The 20,678-nt window shown below is 39.0% G+C and overlaps 1 protein-coding gene and 1 long non-coding RNA gene across 6 annotated transcripts in view; one reads left to right on the top strand and one right to left on the bottom strand.

Moving 5' to 3' along the window:
• Window positions 1-4,631: 4,631 nt before the first annotated feature.
• The window catches only part of LOC122985148 (protein NLRC3-like), an 84,943-nt gene continuing 68,896 nt past the window's right edge, over window positions 4,632-20,678 (top strand). For 2 of the 5 annotated variants that reach the window (XM_044355589.1, XM_044355592.1), the window contains exons 1-5: window positions 4,632-4,946; window positions 9,196-9,431; window positions 9,566-11,411; window positions 12,966-13,139; window positions 19,058-19,231. In XM_044355589.1, the coding sequence (XP_044211524.1) occupies window positions 4,819-4,946; window positions 9,196-9,431; window positions 9,566-11,411; window positions 12,966-13,139; window positions 19,058-19,231 (2,558 nt within the window). In that variant the 5' untranslated portion in view covers window positions 4,632-4,818. Of the gene's footprint in view, window positions 4,947-9,195; window positions 9,432-9,565; window positions 11,412-12,965; window positions 13,140-19,057; window positions 19,245-20,678 lie in introns of those variants that run through there. The other 3 variants (XM_044355584.1, XM_044355590.1, XM_044355595.1) reach the window with 2 other exon arrangements.
• On the bottom strand, window positions 13,853-16,527 carry LOC122985210. The gene is made up of 3 exons (XR_006404060.1): window positions 16,516-16,527; window positions 15,962-15,964; window positions 13,853-13,930 (listed from the first exon to the last, which is right to left on the bottom strand). It is a non-coding gene; the product is annotated as an uncharacterized LOC122985210 (long non-coding RNA).

The raw sequence follows: 20,678 nt of genomic DNA, 5'->3' as shown, positions 1-20,678 counted from the left end.
CAAAAAAAAAAAAATGCCTTCTTTCCTCCACCTTTCACATTTCAAAAATGTCTTTGAATGTTTGTGATGTTCTATATGTCCAAAGGTATGTGGACAGCTGAAAATTGCTGTAACGTCCTTCCCCAAACTGTCATCAAGGTTTATTGTGTAAAATATCACTGTATGCTGTAGCTTTAAGATTTTCCTTCATTGAGACTAAGTGGCTTCAACCAAACCAGGAAACAAAAGGACACTAAAGTATGAGGCTCCCAACCAGGGAGTCAGGACCCCCACAAAGAGTCACAAGATCAATCCATAGAAAATCATCAAAAACATATTTCTGCTGCACAAACACAAAAGGTTGACTTTTCTCCATGCTGGCAGACGTGGCTTAGAGGATGAACCCTAATAACTTTAGTGATCCTCTGACTGTCCATCATGTATCATCAGCTCAACATTTCATTTGTCAATACTTTGCTTTATGAGCAAATACCTTCAGAAGGAATGACGTTCCCATCAGCCTCAGAACATGTTAACATGCTGCACTAAGATGGTGAAGACGCTAAACATTATACCTGCTGTATATCAGCATGTTAGCATTGTCATTACACGTATATTTCTTAGCATGCTGACATCATTTTATGTCTCCAGGACTCAGAAAACAATATAATCTGATCTGAACTGCTCACAACCAACAGACAGATGCAGCCTGTGATGCAGAGTCACAAGTAGACAGTTTTAGGGGAAAGGAACCACTCAGCTGTCCCTTTACTTTTGGCCATATACTTTATAATCCAAGCACAAAGGGCCACTTACTAGCATGGAAGCTTTCAAGCAGATCTCATGGCCTTCATTCAGTGAATAGAGCTGTTGTGTCTGTGATATTTGACCTTTAGTTTAGTTTAGTTTCATCTTTGTGCTTAGATCAGATTTTCTCCATCAAATATTGTTTCTGAAGCTCATGAATGAACATCCACAGTCAGTTGATCATTTTTGATTTCATCTCAGATTATTTCACTTGTTAAGTACTAAACCCAGTTTGGACTTTGATGTTTTTTGGTGAAAGCTTCATATTATTGATGTGAAGTTTAGTGAACTGTGGTTGTGTTGAAGGAAGCTGCTCTGTTAAGTCCAGTGTTGATATTCAAGCATCTGATCACAGAAACACGTTGATGGAAGACTTAGAATCTTAGTAGTGTTTAGTTTTGGACTCTTATTCCTTGACAGTGGACATCTCTGAGCATGTTGTAGCCTGATGTTAAGTGTCTCTGTAGCTGCTGCTCATTTTGATAGAAAATACAATCTACATGGTGCAGCATTAAACCAATGATACACGAATGTTTAGATTCATCTGTCAAGGTATTTAATAATAATATTCAGAGTGAAGTTGTATTTTTTTCACTGAGCGTCAGTCTGTCCAACCTTTACTCTGCAGATCTGTTCACATCAGCATGAAAACATATTTTTATTATTAATATTAGGATATTTTTGCCCTTATTGTAGCTGTAATGAACACTATCATTCAAAACATAAATGAGATAGATATGAAATGATATGATCCATCTGGAGTGTTGTAGAAAATCATTTGAACTGTGAGATGAAGCGGACAGAAAGTGGAGTTTCAGCACTGGACTGTCAGACTGTAGATGCTGTTTTTCTGTTTTCTGTTTGTCCAGCAGCAGTTCTGTTTCCTCTCTGCTGACATGGAGCTGGACTCAAACTGACTCAGGAGGGAACCAGTAGCATCTCATGGTGCTCAAAACACAGCGAGCAGTCCTAATCTGAGCAAATACTACCCGGGATTAATGATGTAGAAGTCTGTCTGTGTGTGAGACAATTCCAGCTCAGCCTGGAGGTCTTCATGGGTCCAATAAAACAGACCTGCCTGTGTTCATACATGAAGTTTAAACAAACAAACCTGTGAAGACCTGAAGCTCAGCCGTCTGTTTCATGTTGATTTTCCTCCTTATTTTGTATCAGTGTACAATCAAGAGTCTGAATGTTTGCTGTAAAACTCCCAAAAAACAAAGCAAATGTGCTCACAGAGGTGGACTGATGACTGAAGCAGATTTTCTTTATTTTAACTTTATACTCATTTCAAAGACATTTTCAGCTTCATTTTTAGGACATTTTACAGACAGAAATGGGGGAAAGTGTTAAGATGGTTTGGTTGGCATGCAGTCAATATACTGAGATTCATATGTAGTTCTTCATTTGAATAATAATAAAATCAATGAGTTTTCAGTGTGTAGTTTTGTGTCAGTGGATATATCAGCATATCAGGTTGTTTATTTAATTACACCCTCCTCTCTGTGAAATGTCCTGAAAATTACACCTTAAATATCTGCTAATTAATTGTTAAATAAAGCCTCAGCTAGATTTTGAATGAGGATAAAACATATTTATTCACATTTAGCCAGCTGTAATTATTAATGAAGTATGTTGTGCTTTAGTATTTTGATAGATTTAGTGGAAGTTTGACTTAACATAGTAGATAGTTGATGAACTAGTGTAGCTGGTGAGCAGCTAATTACCAGCAGTGGAAGAAATACTCAGATCCTTTACTGCAGTAAAGGTCATGTGTTGTATTTGAAAAGCTTGTTATATTATCCATTGTGTCAAATCTTCATCTGAAAAGTAACTAAAGCTGTCAAATAAATGTAGTGGAGTAGAAAGTACAATATTTCCCTCTGAAATGTAGTGGAGTGGAAGTATAAAAGTCCATCATGTCATTCAGTAAAGAGTTATTGAACATGATTCATGGCTGCAACTAAGAATTATTTTTAGTATTGATTAATCCCAAATGTCTGTTCTCAGCATCCAAAGTGATTCTTCAAACTCAGTTTTTACTGAAGAAAATGAATCCCAGTTTAAAGGCTCTACTGCTGACAGGGAATATTTTGATTTTCAACACTTTAATGTGACACTGAAAACTAGTTTGATCTGGTTAATCAGTCGACCTCCAGCTGTTCATCTGAGCTGGAACTGATCTGCTGTAACTGTTTCATTATCAGCTATTAAAAACATTTTCACATCTTCTGTGATTATTGATGATGATTATTGATGATTGTTCTCAACATCACACTCACACAGAGCTGCAGTCAGGACAAACCTGTTTCTCTGAGAAGAAAAAATAAACTTGTATCATCAGGACTTTCTCACACACAGCAGAGTCTCTGCCAAACACTAGTGAGTACAGCTGATAATATTTACTGTAGTTATGGGACGAATGAAGCTTTCTGAAGCAGTGAATCAATATGAAGCAGTTGTGTTGAAAATGCTTCAGTTTCAAAGCATTTGATGGTCAAAATGGCGACATCTGCTGGACAACTTTGACATTGCTTTTATATGTAAGAATTCAGGGCAAGACGTCATGAAACAGACAAAATATAAGTAAACTCACCGCTGTCATCTGTCATATTTTATTCAATAAAGCTTATTCACCAAAAACTGTCTCAGTGTCTGATGTACAAATATATGGAGATAATTAGTCATCTGTTAATAATGTTTATAATAAGCTCTTACTACTTTTATTAACTCCGAGTTCCCGCCTCCTCTCACATCAACTCCGTGGGATCTGCGGACGAGCAGAGATACCAGAGCGGGTAGAGAGTTCCCCACTGCGGGCCGAACACTCCTGTCTTCAGTTACAGTCCTCCCCGTCTGCCTCTCTGGGAGGATACTCGCGGTTTTCTGGGCGACAGCTGACCAACTGCTGACCCAGACCCGAGTGAAGCTGCGTTGGCGGACACTGGCTGCTGCATGTAGTCCCACGGTAACGCCGGGGTCGCTGGCTGGTGGCTGTCTGTCGTGTCGAACCGCTCCGGACTCTGTCTCTGGGTTCTTTCTCCGAACCGGGCCGTCTGCTCGTGTGTTCCGCGTCCTCCGGTTCCTCAGCTTGTCGCTCATTCTGCAATTAGTGGGATGACTGGAGATGTGTCTCTCCCAGTATCATTACTGCCCAGTTCATCATGCAAAATAATCAATACTTAAAACACACATAAACACATTCAAAACACACCAAATGATCAAGAATAAAAAAGTTACACAGCAAAACAAGTAAAAGTGTCAACCAACAACATGCAAAGTGAAATAACATCATACAAATAAAAACATGCAAAAGGCATTTACTGACCCTGTTACATTAGACTCAGAGTTTGTTCAACCTGCTTTCTGGAATAAACCCTCAGAAAATAACTTTATAGTACAATGAGGGAGTCACACACACACACACACACACACACACACACACACACACACACACACACACACACACACACACACACACGTGACTTCCAGTAAAGAAGAAGAAGGGAGGAACCCTGAAAGTGAATGTATTCAGTCAGACTCCATTTTAAAGTCAACAGAGCAGAAGGAGGAAAACAGTCTGAGGCAGGGTGAGTGTTAATATCAGGGCTGCTAATAATGATTACTGTCATTATTGATCAATCTGCTGATTATTTTATTGATTAATTGTTTAGTTGATTAAACTGTGTCAGAAAAATATGAAATCACAGTGTTGACGTCTTCAAACGTTGTTTCCTTTGTTCTTTTGCTGGTTTCTGCGTCCTCACAGTGATGTAACGTGACACACTGCTGCAGTTAAAATAGAGAGAAGTCACAGTTAAGAACCACACAGATGTTTATCTGAAGTCTGTTTGTTGGATTTAAAGCAGAGTCAAAGTTTATCTTTGTGATGGCTGGAAAACACACATGGTTGTAGTTAAAGTCATGTAAACTAATAAGAAGCTACTAAGTTGAGAGGAAGGACTGGGTTTATTCTACTGTGTATGTGTGTGTGTCTCCAGTGTTACTGGTTTACCTCTCAGACTCCAGAAGATGAAGGATTTGGAGGAAGAGGAGGACGGAGCAGAGTCTGTGATATCCAGCTGTCTGTCTATGAAGAGTGACTGGTCTAAAGGTCATCCTCCAGTCTTCAGTAATGAACCTGGACCCTCAGACACAAAGTAAGAGACTGTTTCTACTGTAAACTGACCTGAAGATGATTCAGTTTAATGTCATCTGATAACCTACATTACAACACTATTCTATTATAATTCTGTGTTTTTTAATTCAGTCACTAATCTTTTTGTTGTTTGAGTTTTGACTGCATTATTTCTTCATTTACAGCTTTCATTTTGTTTATAGATGCTTGATTTCTGTTCTGAAATGTTTATTAGTTGCTTCCACCAATATTTAATGCAGGTTAAATTACAGAGGACAGATTGTTGTGTTTGTTTTCTAGACATGAACAAGTTAATCTGACAGCCCAGCATCAGGCAGCAGTGCCTTTAGTTTAAAACTATAATATGTAAATATTCTGTATTAAAACGTCTATCTATGATCTATGTTATATGTTTTGTTGAGTTGTGTACTTACATTAAACCAAATGGTTCCAACAATTTTCAAACCCAGAGAAATTTGTAATTTTAATCAAGGTAAAGGTCTGTTTCATTTGGTCACCTGTCAATGGCGTCATACCTCCTCTACCAAAGAGTTTACACACACAAGATACATGCGTCAGCGTTGTGATTGTCCTCTACAGTGGCATCTACCAAACAATATACACCTACAAGATAATACATAGGCGTTGTGGTACCTGCCAGAAACTGTCATAAATCGACTCCTATTCTGTCTTAAGCCACATTTTATGATAAACTTTTTAGATCTTGGTCGTTTTTAACTGTATCTTTTAACCAGATGAAGGATTTTGAAGGACCTTAAATTATCAGAGAAACAAGTTGAGCAAAAGTTAGCAGCAGCTCAGCTAGCAGCCCCTCCCTGATGTCCTGTGTCCACCAAACAACGTCGGAGAAACACTGATTTTTAAAGTGAAACTGCTTCATTCAGTGTTTTTACCTGTTTTAATCAGTGGGTCTGTTTGTTCTGGAGAGGGGGAGACCTCCGCGAATAATTCAGCTCCCAGTAAAGACATCCTGAATGATGAACACTGGAGTTATCCTAACTCTGAGAAGCTGGTTGTTGTTATTTATTGTTTTGATTGAGAGCCCTTGTGGCTGAAATTACATGTTGTGTGTTTAACTGTTAGAAAAATAAACTGTTATATAAAAATCATTTTTTGTCATTTGGCATTTTCACAGCTCACATGTCAGACTTTGTGTTCTTAAACATGTAGATGTTTAAAAACTCTTCACGCAAATATATCCAGCTGTAGATAAAATGTTTAGAACATGAAGAAGGAGAGATGAACATAACTATTTGTTGTCATTATTGAATCATGACCCTGAGCCATGTTTCATGTTAAACCTGCTCTTTACAAGAACTAATGATATGTGTAAAACAATTGTTGTTTCCACAGACAGAGAGCAGAGTCTCTGATATCCAGCTGTCTGTCTATGAAGAGTGACTGGTCTAAAGGTGAACCTCCAGACTTCAGTAATGAACCTGGACCCTCAGACACAAAGTAAGAGACTGTTTCTACTGTAAACTGACCTGAAGATGACTCAGTGAGACGGTTTTATTAAGGTTGTAGTGTAGATATGAAGGAAACACAGTGGAAAGAAATAATGAACTACCTTCCATTCAGCTGTAATCTAGAACAGATCTTCATGTACATGTTAACCAGAGACAGAGACAGGGCTGCTATTGCTATTTGATTTTCCAGTCTAACAATCTAAAGTAGTAGCAGGTAACCCAGGGTGATATTTACTAAGGATTTAGTAACAAGTCACATTGTGTCTCCTTATTTACTAAAGGAATGCACCGGGGTTTTGTGCAGGTAAAATGGAAGAAAATTGAGTGTTTGGTCTCCTGCAATACAGAATGTGTCTTAACGTGTTCCTGTTCAAAGACACAAAATATAGGAGGAAGTAATGGAAATGTATACAAACAGCCTGCTGCAGCTGATTTATCACTGCAGACTGACCACTGCAGCAGAGGAAACTGAGTCTGACATTTAACGTTTGGGAAAAGTCAAATGTGTAAAACTGTTGTATCACACTGACACAGAGGGAGAGAGATTATAGCAGAAACAGTGAGAGAGAGAAACACAAATGAAAAGATGCATTATGAAGATATTTAGCAGAGCTCTCTGTTCAGCACCACAACACAAGACAAAAGAGCAGCAGTCTGTTATTTTTCACAAGTGGACTTTTCTGTTTTGCTCAGTTGCCTCCTGCTTATTTTTCCTGACTTTTAAAGTCTCATAGTAGCTTAAAGGAGCCCTGTGGAGTTTTCTTGTTAACAGACAAAAGTCATGTTTACATTGACTTACTGACCAAAACACATTGTGTGAATCCTTGTGGTCTAACAAATGTGTTGAATCTATTTCCCTCCTCATGAAACATTTGCAAAGTCGATTTTTGAATCTAGTATTTTAAATCCTGCATTGTTTACATCCATGTTTACTAGTTTGCACTCTTCTTCTTCTTCTCTGCCTTTGCTGGCACATTGTTGTGTCTGTCTAATTACTTCTGAACATTTGTTTGTTTGTTTGATTGATTGATTGAATTGTTTATTTAAGTGTGCTGCACCTTTCTGGTGCCCAGCCCATATGGGCTTACAAGACACTAGACAAAAATAACCAAGATGGCCACATGCCATATCATAATGTACAGTTCCACAAATTCAGAAATAAAGCATTTCGGAACATTTAGTTTACATGGAAGAAATGTCCCATTATGATGGATACAATGTTCTCTGTCTTAGCTGCCAAGCATCTCCTATAAATCTCGCTAAAATAAAAATTTCCATATTAAAAAGCCAACTCAACACATCAGCATCGGATAACCAAAACAAATCGGGGTTTTTCAATTCTATCTTTTCAAACAAACAATTCCTCAAGTCATTGTACAGAGGGCAATGAAAAACAAAATGAAATTCACCCTCGACAACACAAAGATCACAAAAAACTATTAACATTCCTCTCCAGGAGTACCTTTATATCTGCCTACCTCAATTGCCAGTGGTAAAGTACCAGTTCTTAACTGAGCATACAGGGACCTTTGCCTTCTCTGTAAGTTTAGCTTTATATATGGTTCTGTATAATAATCATCTTTCATTTGAATGTAGTTTCTAAGCTTTGGCTTCTTATAAATGTCTTCCTTCCATTGCTCCTTATAAATCTTTAATAATTTTTGTGCAACTTTATTTATATTACACTGCAAGTTATTCCTGAAAATAAAATTCAAATCAGAAAGAGAAAATATTGCAGTGACCTCTCTCGACCAAGGATGATTGTGTGCTCGATCCCAGTTGAAGATCTTTTTGGTCAGTCTTTCCTCTGGCAACTGCATAACGCTGTTCCACAACCTAACCATTTCAACTCTCTGCTTTACAAGAAAGGACTCCCATCCGATGTCACCTTCAACAGCTTGCTTAGCAGTAAATGTATGCACCCCAAGAAAACACCTCATGGCTTGATTCTGGATGGCATTACATCGTTAAAACTCCACACACCTGCAGCACAAAATAAAATTGAGCCAACCATTGAATCATAAAGTTTAGTGAAAGTTGAAAAACTAAGCTCAGGACACAATTTTATTTTATTCATTACAGACCCTAGTGCTCTTCCTGCTGATTCTGCTAGTACTTTAATTCCCTCTGTAAAGCACATATTTTCATTAAAATCCAAACCAAGATATGTGTAAGAACTGGTGTACTTTAGAGGCATTGGTCCAAATTTAAATATATAGTTGCTTTGCCATTCACATTGCTTTCTAAAATGTATAATCTGTGTTTTGTCATCATTAATAGTCAGTCTCCATTTACTACACCATAAACTCAAAATATTTAACATTTTTTGTAAATTAATCTCTGTCTCTGCAAGCAACACAATATCATCAGCATATAATAAAATACTTAAATTCATATTATCAATCGCTATACCTAGATTGGCCTGCTTAATTTCTTCAGTTTAATCATCTACATAAAGGGCAAATAATGTAGGGGAAAGTACATCTGCTGTTTCACTCCAAATGGAGTAGGAAACCAGCCAGTCCTAAAATTATTTAGCTGTACACATGAAATCAGGGAAGTATACAAGGCTTTGATGGCCTTATAAAATTTGCCATCAATACCAGAACATCAGAAATCAACAAAACAAGCAAATGTATTTTTCTCTTCTTGTAGTTTTGCTCTCACCACTGAGGATATAACATAAATATGGTCAATAGAGAAAGAGCTGCATAAACTTGTGAGTTGTCGGTTGGCCACCACTAATGTCATGTGTCATAAAGAATGTGTTCATGTCCACAGAGAGAGGAAGAGGAGGGGTGTTTCTGTGGAGGAGCGGCTGTCCTGCTGTTCTTTGTGTCAGGACGTCCTGAAGGATCCAGTCTCTACCAGCTGTGGACACTGGTTCTGCAGACAGTGCATCATCTCATACTGGGACCAGTCTGCTCCATCAGGAGACTCTTCCTATCCCCAGTGTGCAGAAAGATCCAGAACAAGACGTGGACTGCAGACTGACAGTCAGACCAGCACTGTACAAAGTAAGACTGAAGATCTGTCTGCTGATGTCATCATCTCTGAAAACAGGACAGGAATCTACCTCCTCTATCCTGCTGAAAATTAACACAGTCAGACATATTTCTTTTTAATTATACATTTTATTCTTCTCTTTCAGCAGAAAGTGGTCTGCAGGAGGTTTTAGATGAACATAAGATCAGTCTGAGGAGGAGATGTGAATGTGTGACTGAAGGAAGTGATGAAGCAGGAAGTGAAACCCTCCTCAACAGGATCTACACTGAGCTCTACATCACAGAGGGACAGAGTGAAGACGTTAATACCCAACATGAGGTGAGGCAGCTTGAAGCAGCTTCCAAGATGGAGACCCTCCATGACGCTCCAATCAGGTGTCACGACATCTTTAAAGTCTCACCTGACCAACAGAAACACATCAGAGTCGTTCTGACCAACGGCGTCGCTGGCGTTGGAAAAACCTTCTCAGTGCAGAAGTTCACTCTGGACTGGGCAGAGGGCTCGGAAAACCAAGACGTCAGTCTGGTGATTCTGCTTTCGTTCAGGGAGCTGAACTTGATCAAAGATGAGCAGTACAGTCTGCTCATGCTGGTCCATGATTTCCATCCAACATTACAGAAGGTCACAGCAGAGAAGCTCGCTGTCTGGAAAGTTTTGTTCATCTTTGACGGCCTGGATGAAAGCAGACTTTCACTGGATTTCAACAACATGAAGATCGTGTCTGATGTCACACAGAAGTCATCAGTCAACGTGCTGTTGACAAACCTCATCGAGGGGAAGCTGCTTCCCTCGGCTCTGGTCTGGATAACTTCCCGACCTGCAGCAGCCAATCAGATCCCTCCTACATGTGTTGACAGGGTAACAGAAGTACGAGGCTTCACTGACGCCCAGAAGGAGGAGTACTTCAGGAGGAGATTCAGTGATGAAGAGCTGTCCAGCAGAATCATCTCACACATCAAGACATCCAGGAGCCTCCACATCATGTGTCTCATCCCAGTCTTCTGCTGGATCACTGCTACAGTTCTGGAGCACATGTTGACTACAAACCAGAGAGGAGAGCTGCCCAAGACCCTGACTGACTTGTACTCACACTTCCTGCTGGTTCAGACAAAGAGGAAGAAGCACAAGTATGATGAAGGACATGAGACGAGTCCACAGGAGCTGACGGAGGCTGACAGGGAACTTCTTCTGAAGCTGGGGAGGCTGGCGTTTGAACATCTGGAGAAAGGAAACATCATGTTCTACCAAGAAGACCTGAAGAAGTGTGGTCTTGATGTCACAGAGGCCTCGGTGTTATCAGGAGTTTGTACAGAGATCTTCAAAAGAGAGAGTGTGATCTTCCAGAAAACAGTCTACTGCTTTGTTCATCTGAGCGTTCAGGAGTTTCTGGCTGCAATCTACATGTACCACTGTTACACCAACAGGAACACAGAGGTACTGGAGGACTTCCTGGGAAAAGAACACAGTTACTCACCTCTGGATGACTTCCTGAAGAGAGCCATGGAGAAATCTCTCAGAAGTGAAAATGGCCACCTGGACCTGTTTGTTCGCTTCCTTCATGGCCTCTCTCTGAAGTCCAACCAGAGTCTCTTAGGAGGCCTGCTGGGTCGGACAGAGAACAGTTCAGGAATCATACAGAGAGCCATCAACAACTTGCTGGGTCGGACAGAGAACAGTCCACAAATCATCCAGAGAGCCATCAACAACCTGAAGGAGATGAACAGTAAGGATATCTCTCCTGACAGAAGCATCAACATCTTCCACTGTCTGATGGAGATGAACGACCACTCAGTACATCAGGATATCCAAGAGTTCCTGAAGTCAGAGAACAGATCAGAGAAGAAACTCTCTGTGATCCACTGCTCAGCTCTGGCCTACATGCTGCAGATGTCAGAAGAGGTTCTGGATGAGTTGGACCTGATGAAGTACAACACATCAGAGGAAGGAAAACAGAGACTGATCCCAGCTGTGAGGAACTGCAGAAAGGCTCGGTAAGTCCAGATGTGATTATCAACATTATAAAGCTGCCATCAGTATTACAGTTAAGATTCACACATGCACACTATCAAAGTGTTAAACATGTGTTACAGCTGCTTGTTGCCAAAGTTATACATGAGTAGTGCTTCACTACAAGGAGTACCTGCAAGCACATTCACATGTGTCAAGATATCCTCATCACAAGGAAAACATATTTCTGTTCACATTAATGTTTTTATTTTCATAGTGATGAGGATATCTTGACACATTGATTATGTCACTGGTCATTTTGATATAAATATCCTTCATTTCCCTCCTGTGGGTATTTGTCTGAGGAAGACCTGTAATCAGTTGAAATGTTACCAGTAAATTTAAATGGAGCTGTGATTCCAGTGTGTGAGTTCTCCTTGTATCCCAGTTGAATAGATTTTGTATCCAGACCTATCCCACTGAGGGTTTGTGGATGTGAACACGACGACTCTGACTTATAGTGCTTCACTTCAAATGTTCTTCACATGTTACAAATGCTATGAGAGCAAGAAAAACTTATTATTGTTGGTGTGTTTATACCTCACATTAGTAAACACAGTTATTCTGTTTATTTATAATGATTTTACAGTTTATTGTTCACCTTCTAGTTTTCTTCCTTTGAGTTTAATACAAATCCAGCAAAATATCTTCAGGTTACAAGTTTTTGTTGAAAATGTTTAAAGAGTCATTGTTTCATCAGATGTTTGTCAAACAGTTTATTTCAGGAGAAACATGCAGAGATATTTCACGTTGTCTTTTGTCATGTTGGAGGACATCACTACATCACTGTGCTGGCAGTGGTAACTGTACACCATTATTCATTTTTTAGACAGTACATCACATTTAAAGTCCAGCACATCAAAAAACACTGAAGAGCTGTTAACACCTGTAGACTGACAGCTGACGTCACTTCAGATGACGCCTGAAAGGAAAGGACATCCAAAAACATGTTTCCTTGATTCTTCTTCCCTCACATCTTTTCCTGCATCTCTCTCTTGTATCTTAGGTGGGAGGGACTAAGACACAAGGATACAACTCAAGTGAGCAAAGCAAGGAGACATTTAAGACAAATAAGAAGCAATCACTGTGGACTTTATAGAAGCATAAATGCAACTCCATTTTCTTTGCCTTTGTCTGCAAGATGAAACCAAAACAGAGAATCCCATTAAAAAGTCTGCAGTACAGCAGCAGAGAGAGTGAGGAGAGTTACTGAATAACTCAACTTTGATTTGAAGGGTAAATCACAACATGACACGTTTACATTACTTTCATTTTCAGACACTTTTGTCCAAAGTGACTTACATTTTTTTACATACATGTACAATTTTGAATTGAGTGTGTTGCTCAAAGACACTTGGACATGTGGACAGAAGGAGCTCAAGTTTCAAACCACCAGCCTTGTGATTAATGGCCGACCAGCTCTGCCAACAGAGATAACTGAGCTATTCATCACATCTTAGTTTGTTTAGTGATCAAAATGCCTAGAATCTATATTTATTATTAAAGTGTATATTGTATGTATGTTATCTGCATTACAGATTTGTTGATTGTGGACTCTCAGAGACTCACTGTGAAGTTGTGGCTTCAGCTCTGAAGTCCAACCCCTCCCATGTCAGAGGGCTGAATCTGAGTGGGAACAAGCTGTCTGTCTCAACAGTGAAGCATCTGTCTGCTGGACTGGAGAGTCCAAACTGTAGACTGGAGACTCTGAGGTCAGTTCACTGACTGACTGTTACTGTTGTTGATCTTAATGTTTAACAACTGAACCTAATTTATGTACATACATAACTTACATCCATTAAGTTATTTTTTCCCATATTTTCATTTTTTACTGTACAAAGTTTAGTCTGTAGTTATAAAAGATGACTGATTCTTAAAGAAACTATAGAAAATGTCCACTGTTAGTTGTTAAAGTCAATTAATGTTCATAATTTTTGGTAAAGAGTCACATCTGTATACAGAAGATCCTCTCAACTAATATCTGTTTTAAATGGATCAAGTTTACTTGATGAAGGAGAAATATTTCTTTATTATGTTCTTTAATGTGTTTTAATGAATAATGTCTGATCATTGATATTTATCCTTCAGAACACACACACACACACAGGGACACAGAGATCAATGCAGGTGTCCTCAGAGTCTTCAGTCCACACTGTAGACTGGAGACTCTGAGGTCAGACACCATTTCTTACTGCTGTGCTGAGATTAATATGATGTGACAGTTGTGGTGACACTAAACTGCAGACATAAAGCTGATATTATGCTGATCCACACTGAGGATCTTAATGGGAAAGTCTATTTTCTTCTTCAGTGGTTTAGTCCATTGACTGTGTCAGAGCAATGTTGAGCTGCACATTTAAAACCATCATATAACAAGAAAAATCTGCACTAGATAATTCACTCTGAACCTCTGAAACTTTTTTTGTCTTTTCTATTTGACAGTTTTTAATCTGCATCCTGTTGGGTTCAGGTGTTTGGAGTTTCCGTCTTCTAAACTTTAGGGCTGGACAAAAGATAAATAAAATAGTTGTGATCAATTGCAATTCTTATTTGATCAATAATCAGTTCTTGAAATCCAGAGAAAACTGTGCATTTTCACCTTTACTCAGTGAACATGTGTACATGTGCACTGTGTTGTGTGTATGCAGTGGTTACTTATTGTAAATGGTTCAGTTAGAACTGCGTGATGTGTAAAATGTCTACTTTGTGGAAATGGAGTTATTACAATGTGCACAAAAATCTGATTTCAAGTTTGAAAGTAAGGTAGATGCTAGCTGCTATATTAGCTGCCCTGAGTCATAACAGTCCCATAGAAGGACGGCGGAAGGAAGATTGAGGTGGACGAGCTTGAAAGAGGCAGCGGGAAGAAATCAGGAAGAAAACAGAAGAAAGAAGAAGAAATTTGAAGTTACAATGATGATAGAGAGAAAGAAAGAGAAATCCACTTGGCTGGAATAAAACTGACTGGGAACAAGGACAGATTTGGAGTTCTGTTGAACAAACATGAAGTCGCCAGTTGGATTAAGGACAAACTTGGCGATGTCAACTTAGTTGATGTTAAAAGAAATGGATTGATCATTGTTGGATGTGTCTCACAGACACAGCTGAAGAAGTTGTTGGAAATATGAGTTAGATGGTTAGCAGGTGTCATGTTTCACACTTCATAGAAGAGTTCCAGTAAGTTGTTGACAGTCATTGAATGATCAGGATGAGTGACGGAGAAAAGTTTGAAACAAGACCAGGGGCCAGATGCATAAACGATACGTATGCACAAAAACCATGCACACGCCATTTCCCGCACATAAACTGGTATTTATAAACACAGAATGTGCGGTGAGAATGTGAACACCTCACGCATACTTTAGACCAGGCGTACACATGTTTTTCCTAAGAGATCTGAGGCTGATGTGATGAGGTGGAGATGAAATATAAGCTGAGAGACGGAATCTTTTAGTAAAACGTTGTTTGTTTAGGTTGATAACCAGCTGCACTGATTGTGTGTGTTTTTGGGTTCTTTTGGGGTGTTTACACAGGTATGTGTAAAATGCCAATCAAAGGCACATTTATTAAGTTAACATTGATTAATTACTTTTGTGTTTCATTTTGTCATTCCTTTAATTTCCATAGGAGCCAACATTTTATTTTTCTCTTATTATTCTTTTTATTTTATCCTTAGTTGTGGCACACCTTGTAAAGTCGGTTTAGATATGAGCTACAAACTACAACATTGATTCCATTTCTGAGATATTACTGCTGACGATGGTTTACAGTCCATGTGATGAATTAATGATATGGATGGTATAAAGAGCTGCACAGCCGTGTGTAATGGTGGCGCGTAATGACAGCTATTCTGGTTGTTGGAGAAACTCGCCGCTGCAACACAATTTAGTGAAACTGCACTTCTTCTTTCCCGTTTGTTTCATTGACAGCTGTACAGACTGATGAGGCAGGTGACCAATTGATATGAAAACGGCTGGTTCAGGGTGTGTCTTCATCCATTTATGGTTAATTGTGGGAGTGGAAATGAGGCTCGTGCACGTGCGCCCAGTTCCTCAATGATTGAGATTTATAAAACAGAACCATGCGTACGCATGGCTTTATAAATCTGATGAAAAGAATGCGTCTGCATGTTTGTGGCTTTATGTGTACACACAGTTTTAGTCATGAATCTACACAGAGTTTTATGCATCTGGCCCCTGGTGTGTTGCACTTTGAATGAGAAATCCTGCCTGACAAAGTATTCATAGATCATATCAGTTACCCAGTAAGGCTGTTTGTTCCCAAACACATTCAGTGCAGACGTTGTTGGAAATGTGGACAAGGCTGGCTTGTGTGTAGACATGATTTGGGGATATGTGGTTAATGTGGAGATGAAACGTGCAGCAGCAGAAACTGTGAAAAAGAACCCCAGTGTAATCAGTGTGGGGGGAGACATGAGGCAAGCAGATAGATCAGTGACTGTGGTTATATTATCACTAGACTGGATAATATCAGATGTATAATTAAAATGATGGTGTAGGCAACTTAAGAGAACCAACTTACCAACATTACCATACTATTTGACATATTTTCTCTTTCACAAAATGTCCATTTACAAGCATCACTGAAAGTTAAAAATTAAGTTGCAGTTGGAGATCAAGAAACTGGAGAAGGATATAAATAAGTGGAAACCGCTTAGAGTGATCACGTCTGTCCGGGTCAAATATCACTATAATATCATAACCTTTTCTTTTTCTTTATTTGTCATGCAGAAAACCATCTAATTGACATGTGTATATTTATTAGCCTACATGAATATAAAGTTACTGAATTTTATTGACTGTTTCATGATACAGTACAGCTGTTTCAAACGCATTGTGAGCATTTTTGAAGCAGCAGGTTCTGACTTTTGCCAATGACAAGTTTCTTATTTTCCCCGGCGGCAGAACAGGCGAAGAGAGCGGTGAATTTCACTTAAATTTCTTCCACCCTTTTATTGTCATAAGCTTCGCGGAGACAACGTTTGTCATTGAGAGAAAATGACTTTCTGTCTCTGTCATGATGTCAGTGTTCACGCAGCCGCAGCCGCTTATCATGGGAGTAAAGTACAAAAATAGATTTACGTGGTTTAAAATGTTTTTCCACATGTTATCATGTATGAAGAGACCCAAAATGATCACTGTAGGTGGACTACTTGATTTCTATAGGTGACTTAATTAAACAGCATAAATGTTGTATATGAATGATTCTGTCTCAGAGCTTTTTGATCCATATAAACAGCTGATCACTGTAACTGTGATCACTATAAGCAGTTAATACTGTATACATTTAAACACAGCAGAAGGTCATGGTTTGGACTTTATTTTATTTTCTTTTTGTCTTCACAGCTTGAACAAAATGAGTGAATGAATAAATAAATAACTTCAAAATAACGCTGGCACACTTTTATTTCTTAAATTATAAATGCTGAGCTTTTAAATAAAAGGGTTGCGAGTGTGAAAAGACACTTGATGGAACCGTCTTTTGAGAGTCTGTTTCCGTCCGTCAGACATTCTTTGACACGCAGCTGAATTAAGTTTGACCGTTAACCTGCCACGGAGCAGCTAGTTCTGCTGACTAAGTTACCATGGTTACTGAGCTGGGACTCATATAAGCCGCGGTGATGGAACGAACTCTCACATAAATTATCAAGGCTTATCGAAATAAACCAGGCTATCCTGTTAGCCAGCTTGATGGAACACCCCTCTGGATTTAAATAAAACTAAACTGAAGAGGGGATGAGGTGCAGGTGGAGCAGGAGAACAGATTAGGAGCTGATTGGCTGGTGAAGACACAGGGAGCAGGGCAGGACTAACGAGGCTGATGCAGGGCAGGTGTGGAGGGAAAGTGAGGAGGGAAAAGCAGGCTGGGGAGGAGTACATGAACACAGGAAGGAAACACAGAGCAAACAGAAAACTAAAAACACAATGAGACAGATGATGTTCCTATAAAGTAAATGCAGTAGTGTCTCAGATTACATTTTCCTCATAACAATTCCTTAAACTAAACACATGCTCCTATATAACAGCAGTGAGAAAGGTGGAACTGTCTCCTGATAGTTTGTGTGTAGGGAGATGGGCGGGAAGCTCAGGTGAGGGGAATGAGGTGATTGCAGTGATAGCAGGGCAGATGGGAGTGGCATAGTGCATCTAATATTGAACACAAACTATATACAGACATCACTACTGTGGTGAAATAAGATGCTCATAAAAACTGGTAACTCATCGTATGAATGAGTAAAATTACATGAGCAAAAGGACTGGATAACAGAAGTGTAACACATAAATGATGATGGATAAATACAACCTAAGAGAGTGATGTCTAGATGAAGAGAAACTAAGCCAACACTAAACAAGCCGCTCCATAACCAGCACTGTACATGACTAGATAGTCACATAAAGCAGTGAGGAAGAAAGTTGGTGTGAGTGAGATGTGAACTTAGTAGAGCCAGACTCACTCAGAGCTGAGAGAAAGATACATAGAGCCAGACTGTGACAAGGTAGAAAGTAAACATTGATGTCAGATATATTTACATATTTCCTCTTTCCTTAAAACATATAAACTACAAGTTTAAATTATTCCTACAAATTACGAGACATTCTCATCATAACATGAATTATTAAATAATGAATTTACAAACAGAATATCAATGAATGCAGATGCAAATAACAAATATATTTTAGAAAAAGTTTCTGCCAGTAGAAATGTGTATTCAGTGTCTGAGCAGTTACAAACTGTTTGATGGATCTGTTCACAATATAACATGCAGATGTTTGTCAAACAGTTTATTTCAGGAGAAACATGCAGAGATGTTTCACGTTGTCTTTTGTCATGTTGGAGAACATCACTACATCACTGTGCTGGCAGTGGTAACTGTACGCCATTATTCATTTTTTAGACAGTACATCACATTTAAAGTCCAGCACATCAAAAAACACTGAAGAGCTGTTAACACCTGTAGACTGACAGCTGACGTCACTTCAGATGGCGCCTGAAAGGAAAGGACGTCCAAAAACATGTTTCCTTGATTCTTCTTCCCTCACATCTTTTCCTGCATCTCTCCCTTGTATCTTAGGTGGGAGGGACTAAGACACAAGGATACGACTCAAGTGAGCAAAGCAAGGAGACATTTAAGACAAATAAGAAGCAATCACTGTGGACTTTATAGAAGCATAAATGCAACTCCATTTTCTTTGCCTTTGTCTGCAAGATGAAACCAAAACAGAGAATCCCATTAAAAAGTCTGCAGTACAGCAGCAGAGAGAGTGAGGAGAGTTACTGAATAACTCAACTTTGATTTGAAGGGTAGCCTAAATCACAACATGACACATTTACATTACTTTCATTTTCAGACACTTTTGTCCAAAGTGACTTACATTTTTTTACATACACGTACAATTTTGAATTGAGTGTGTTGCTCAAAGACACTTGGACATGTGGACAGAAGGAGCTCAAGTTTCAAACCACCAACCTTGTGATTAATGGCCGACCAGCTCTGCCAACAGAGATAACTGAGCTATTCATCACATCTTAGTTTGTTTAGTGATAAAAATGCCTAGAATCTATATTTATTATTAAAGTGAATATTATATGTATTTTATCTGCATTACAGACTTGCTGATTGTGGACTCTCAGAGACTCACTGTGAAGTTGTGGCTTCAGCTCTGAAGTCCAACCCCTCCCATCTCAGAGGGCTGGACCTGTGCTTGAACAGGCTGTCTGTCTCAGCAGTGAAGCATCTGTCTGCTGGACTGGAGAGTCCAAACTGTAGACTGGAGACTCTGAGGTCAGTTCACTGACTGTCTGTTACTATTGTTGATCTTAATGTTTAACAACTGAACCTAATTTATGTACATACATAACTTACATCCATTAAGTTATTTTTTCCCATATTTTCATTTTTTACTGTACAAAGTTTAGTCTGTAGTTATAAAAGATGACTGATTCTTAAAGAAACTGTAGAAAATGTCCACTGTTAGTTGTTAAAGTCAATTAATGTTTATAATTTTTGGTAAAGAGTCACATCTGTATACAGAAGATCCTCTCAACTAATATCTGTTTTAAATGGATCAAGTTTACTTGATGAAGGAGAAATATTTTTTTATTATATTCTTTAATGTGTTTTAATGAATAATGTCTGATCATCAGAACACACACACACACAAACACACACACACACACACACACACACACACACACACACACACACACACACACACACACACACACACACACACACACACACACAGGGACACAGAGATCAATGCAGGTGTCCTCAGAGTCTTCAGTCCACACTGTAGACTGGAGACTCTGAGGTCAGACACCATTTCTTACTGCTGTGCTGAGATTAATATGATGTGACAGTTGTGGTGACACTAAACTGCAGACATAAAGCTGATATTATGCTGATCCACACTGAGGATCTTAATGGGAAAGTCTATTTTCTTCTTCAGTGGTTTAGTCCATTGACCGTGACAGAGCAATGTTGAGCTGCACATTTAAAACCTTCATATAACAAGAAAAATCTGCACTGGATAATTCACTCTGAACCACTGAAACTTTTTTTGTCTTTTCTATTTGACAGTTTTTAACCTGCATCCTGTTGGGTTCAGGTGTTTGGAGTTTCCATCTTCTAAACTTTAGAGCTGGACAAAAAATAAATGAAATAGTTGTGATTGATTGCAATTCTTATTTGAATGATCAATAATCGGTTCTTGAAATCCAGAGAAAACTTTGCATTTGCACCTTTACTCAGTGAACATGTGTGCACTGTGTTGTGTGTATGCAGTGGTTACTTATTGTAAATGGTTCAGTTAGAACTGTGTGACGTGTAAAATGTCTACTTTGTGGAAATGGAGTTATTACAATGTGCACAAAAATCTGATTTCAAGTTTAAAAGTAAGGTAGATGCTAGCTGCTATATTAGCTGCCCTGAGTCATGACAGTCCCATAGAAGGACGGCGGAAGGAAGATTGAGGTGGACGAGCCTGAAAGAGGCAGCGGGAAGAAATCAGGAAGAAAACAGAAGAAAGAAGAAGAAATTTGAAGTTACAGTGTTAGAGCCATTTGTATCTATGACTGTGTTAAGGTCATTCCCGGGTTGCCACAGTGGGTGGCGTGTTGGACAGCAGCATATGGAAATGCATATGTAGAGGAAGAGGCAATTACTCCTCAGGTGTGCTGCTTACCGGGAGAAGCACACAGTTTTTTGACCGCTGTTTAGAGGCTTCTTT

This window comes from Thunnus albacares, chromosome 7 (genome assembly GCF_914725855.1).
Source record: "Thunnus albacares chromosome 7, fThuAlb1.1, whole genome shotgun sequence".
Lineage (NCBI taxonomy): Eukaryota > Metazoa > Chordata > Actinopteri > Scombriformes > Scombridae > Thunnus > Thunnus albacares.
The sequence above is the reverse complement of the archived record's forward strand: the minus strand, read 5'-3'. Positions and strand labels throughout refer to the sequence as shown.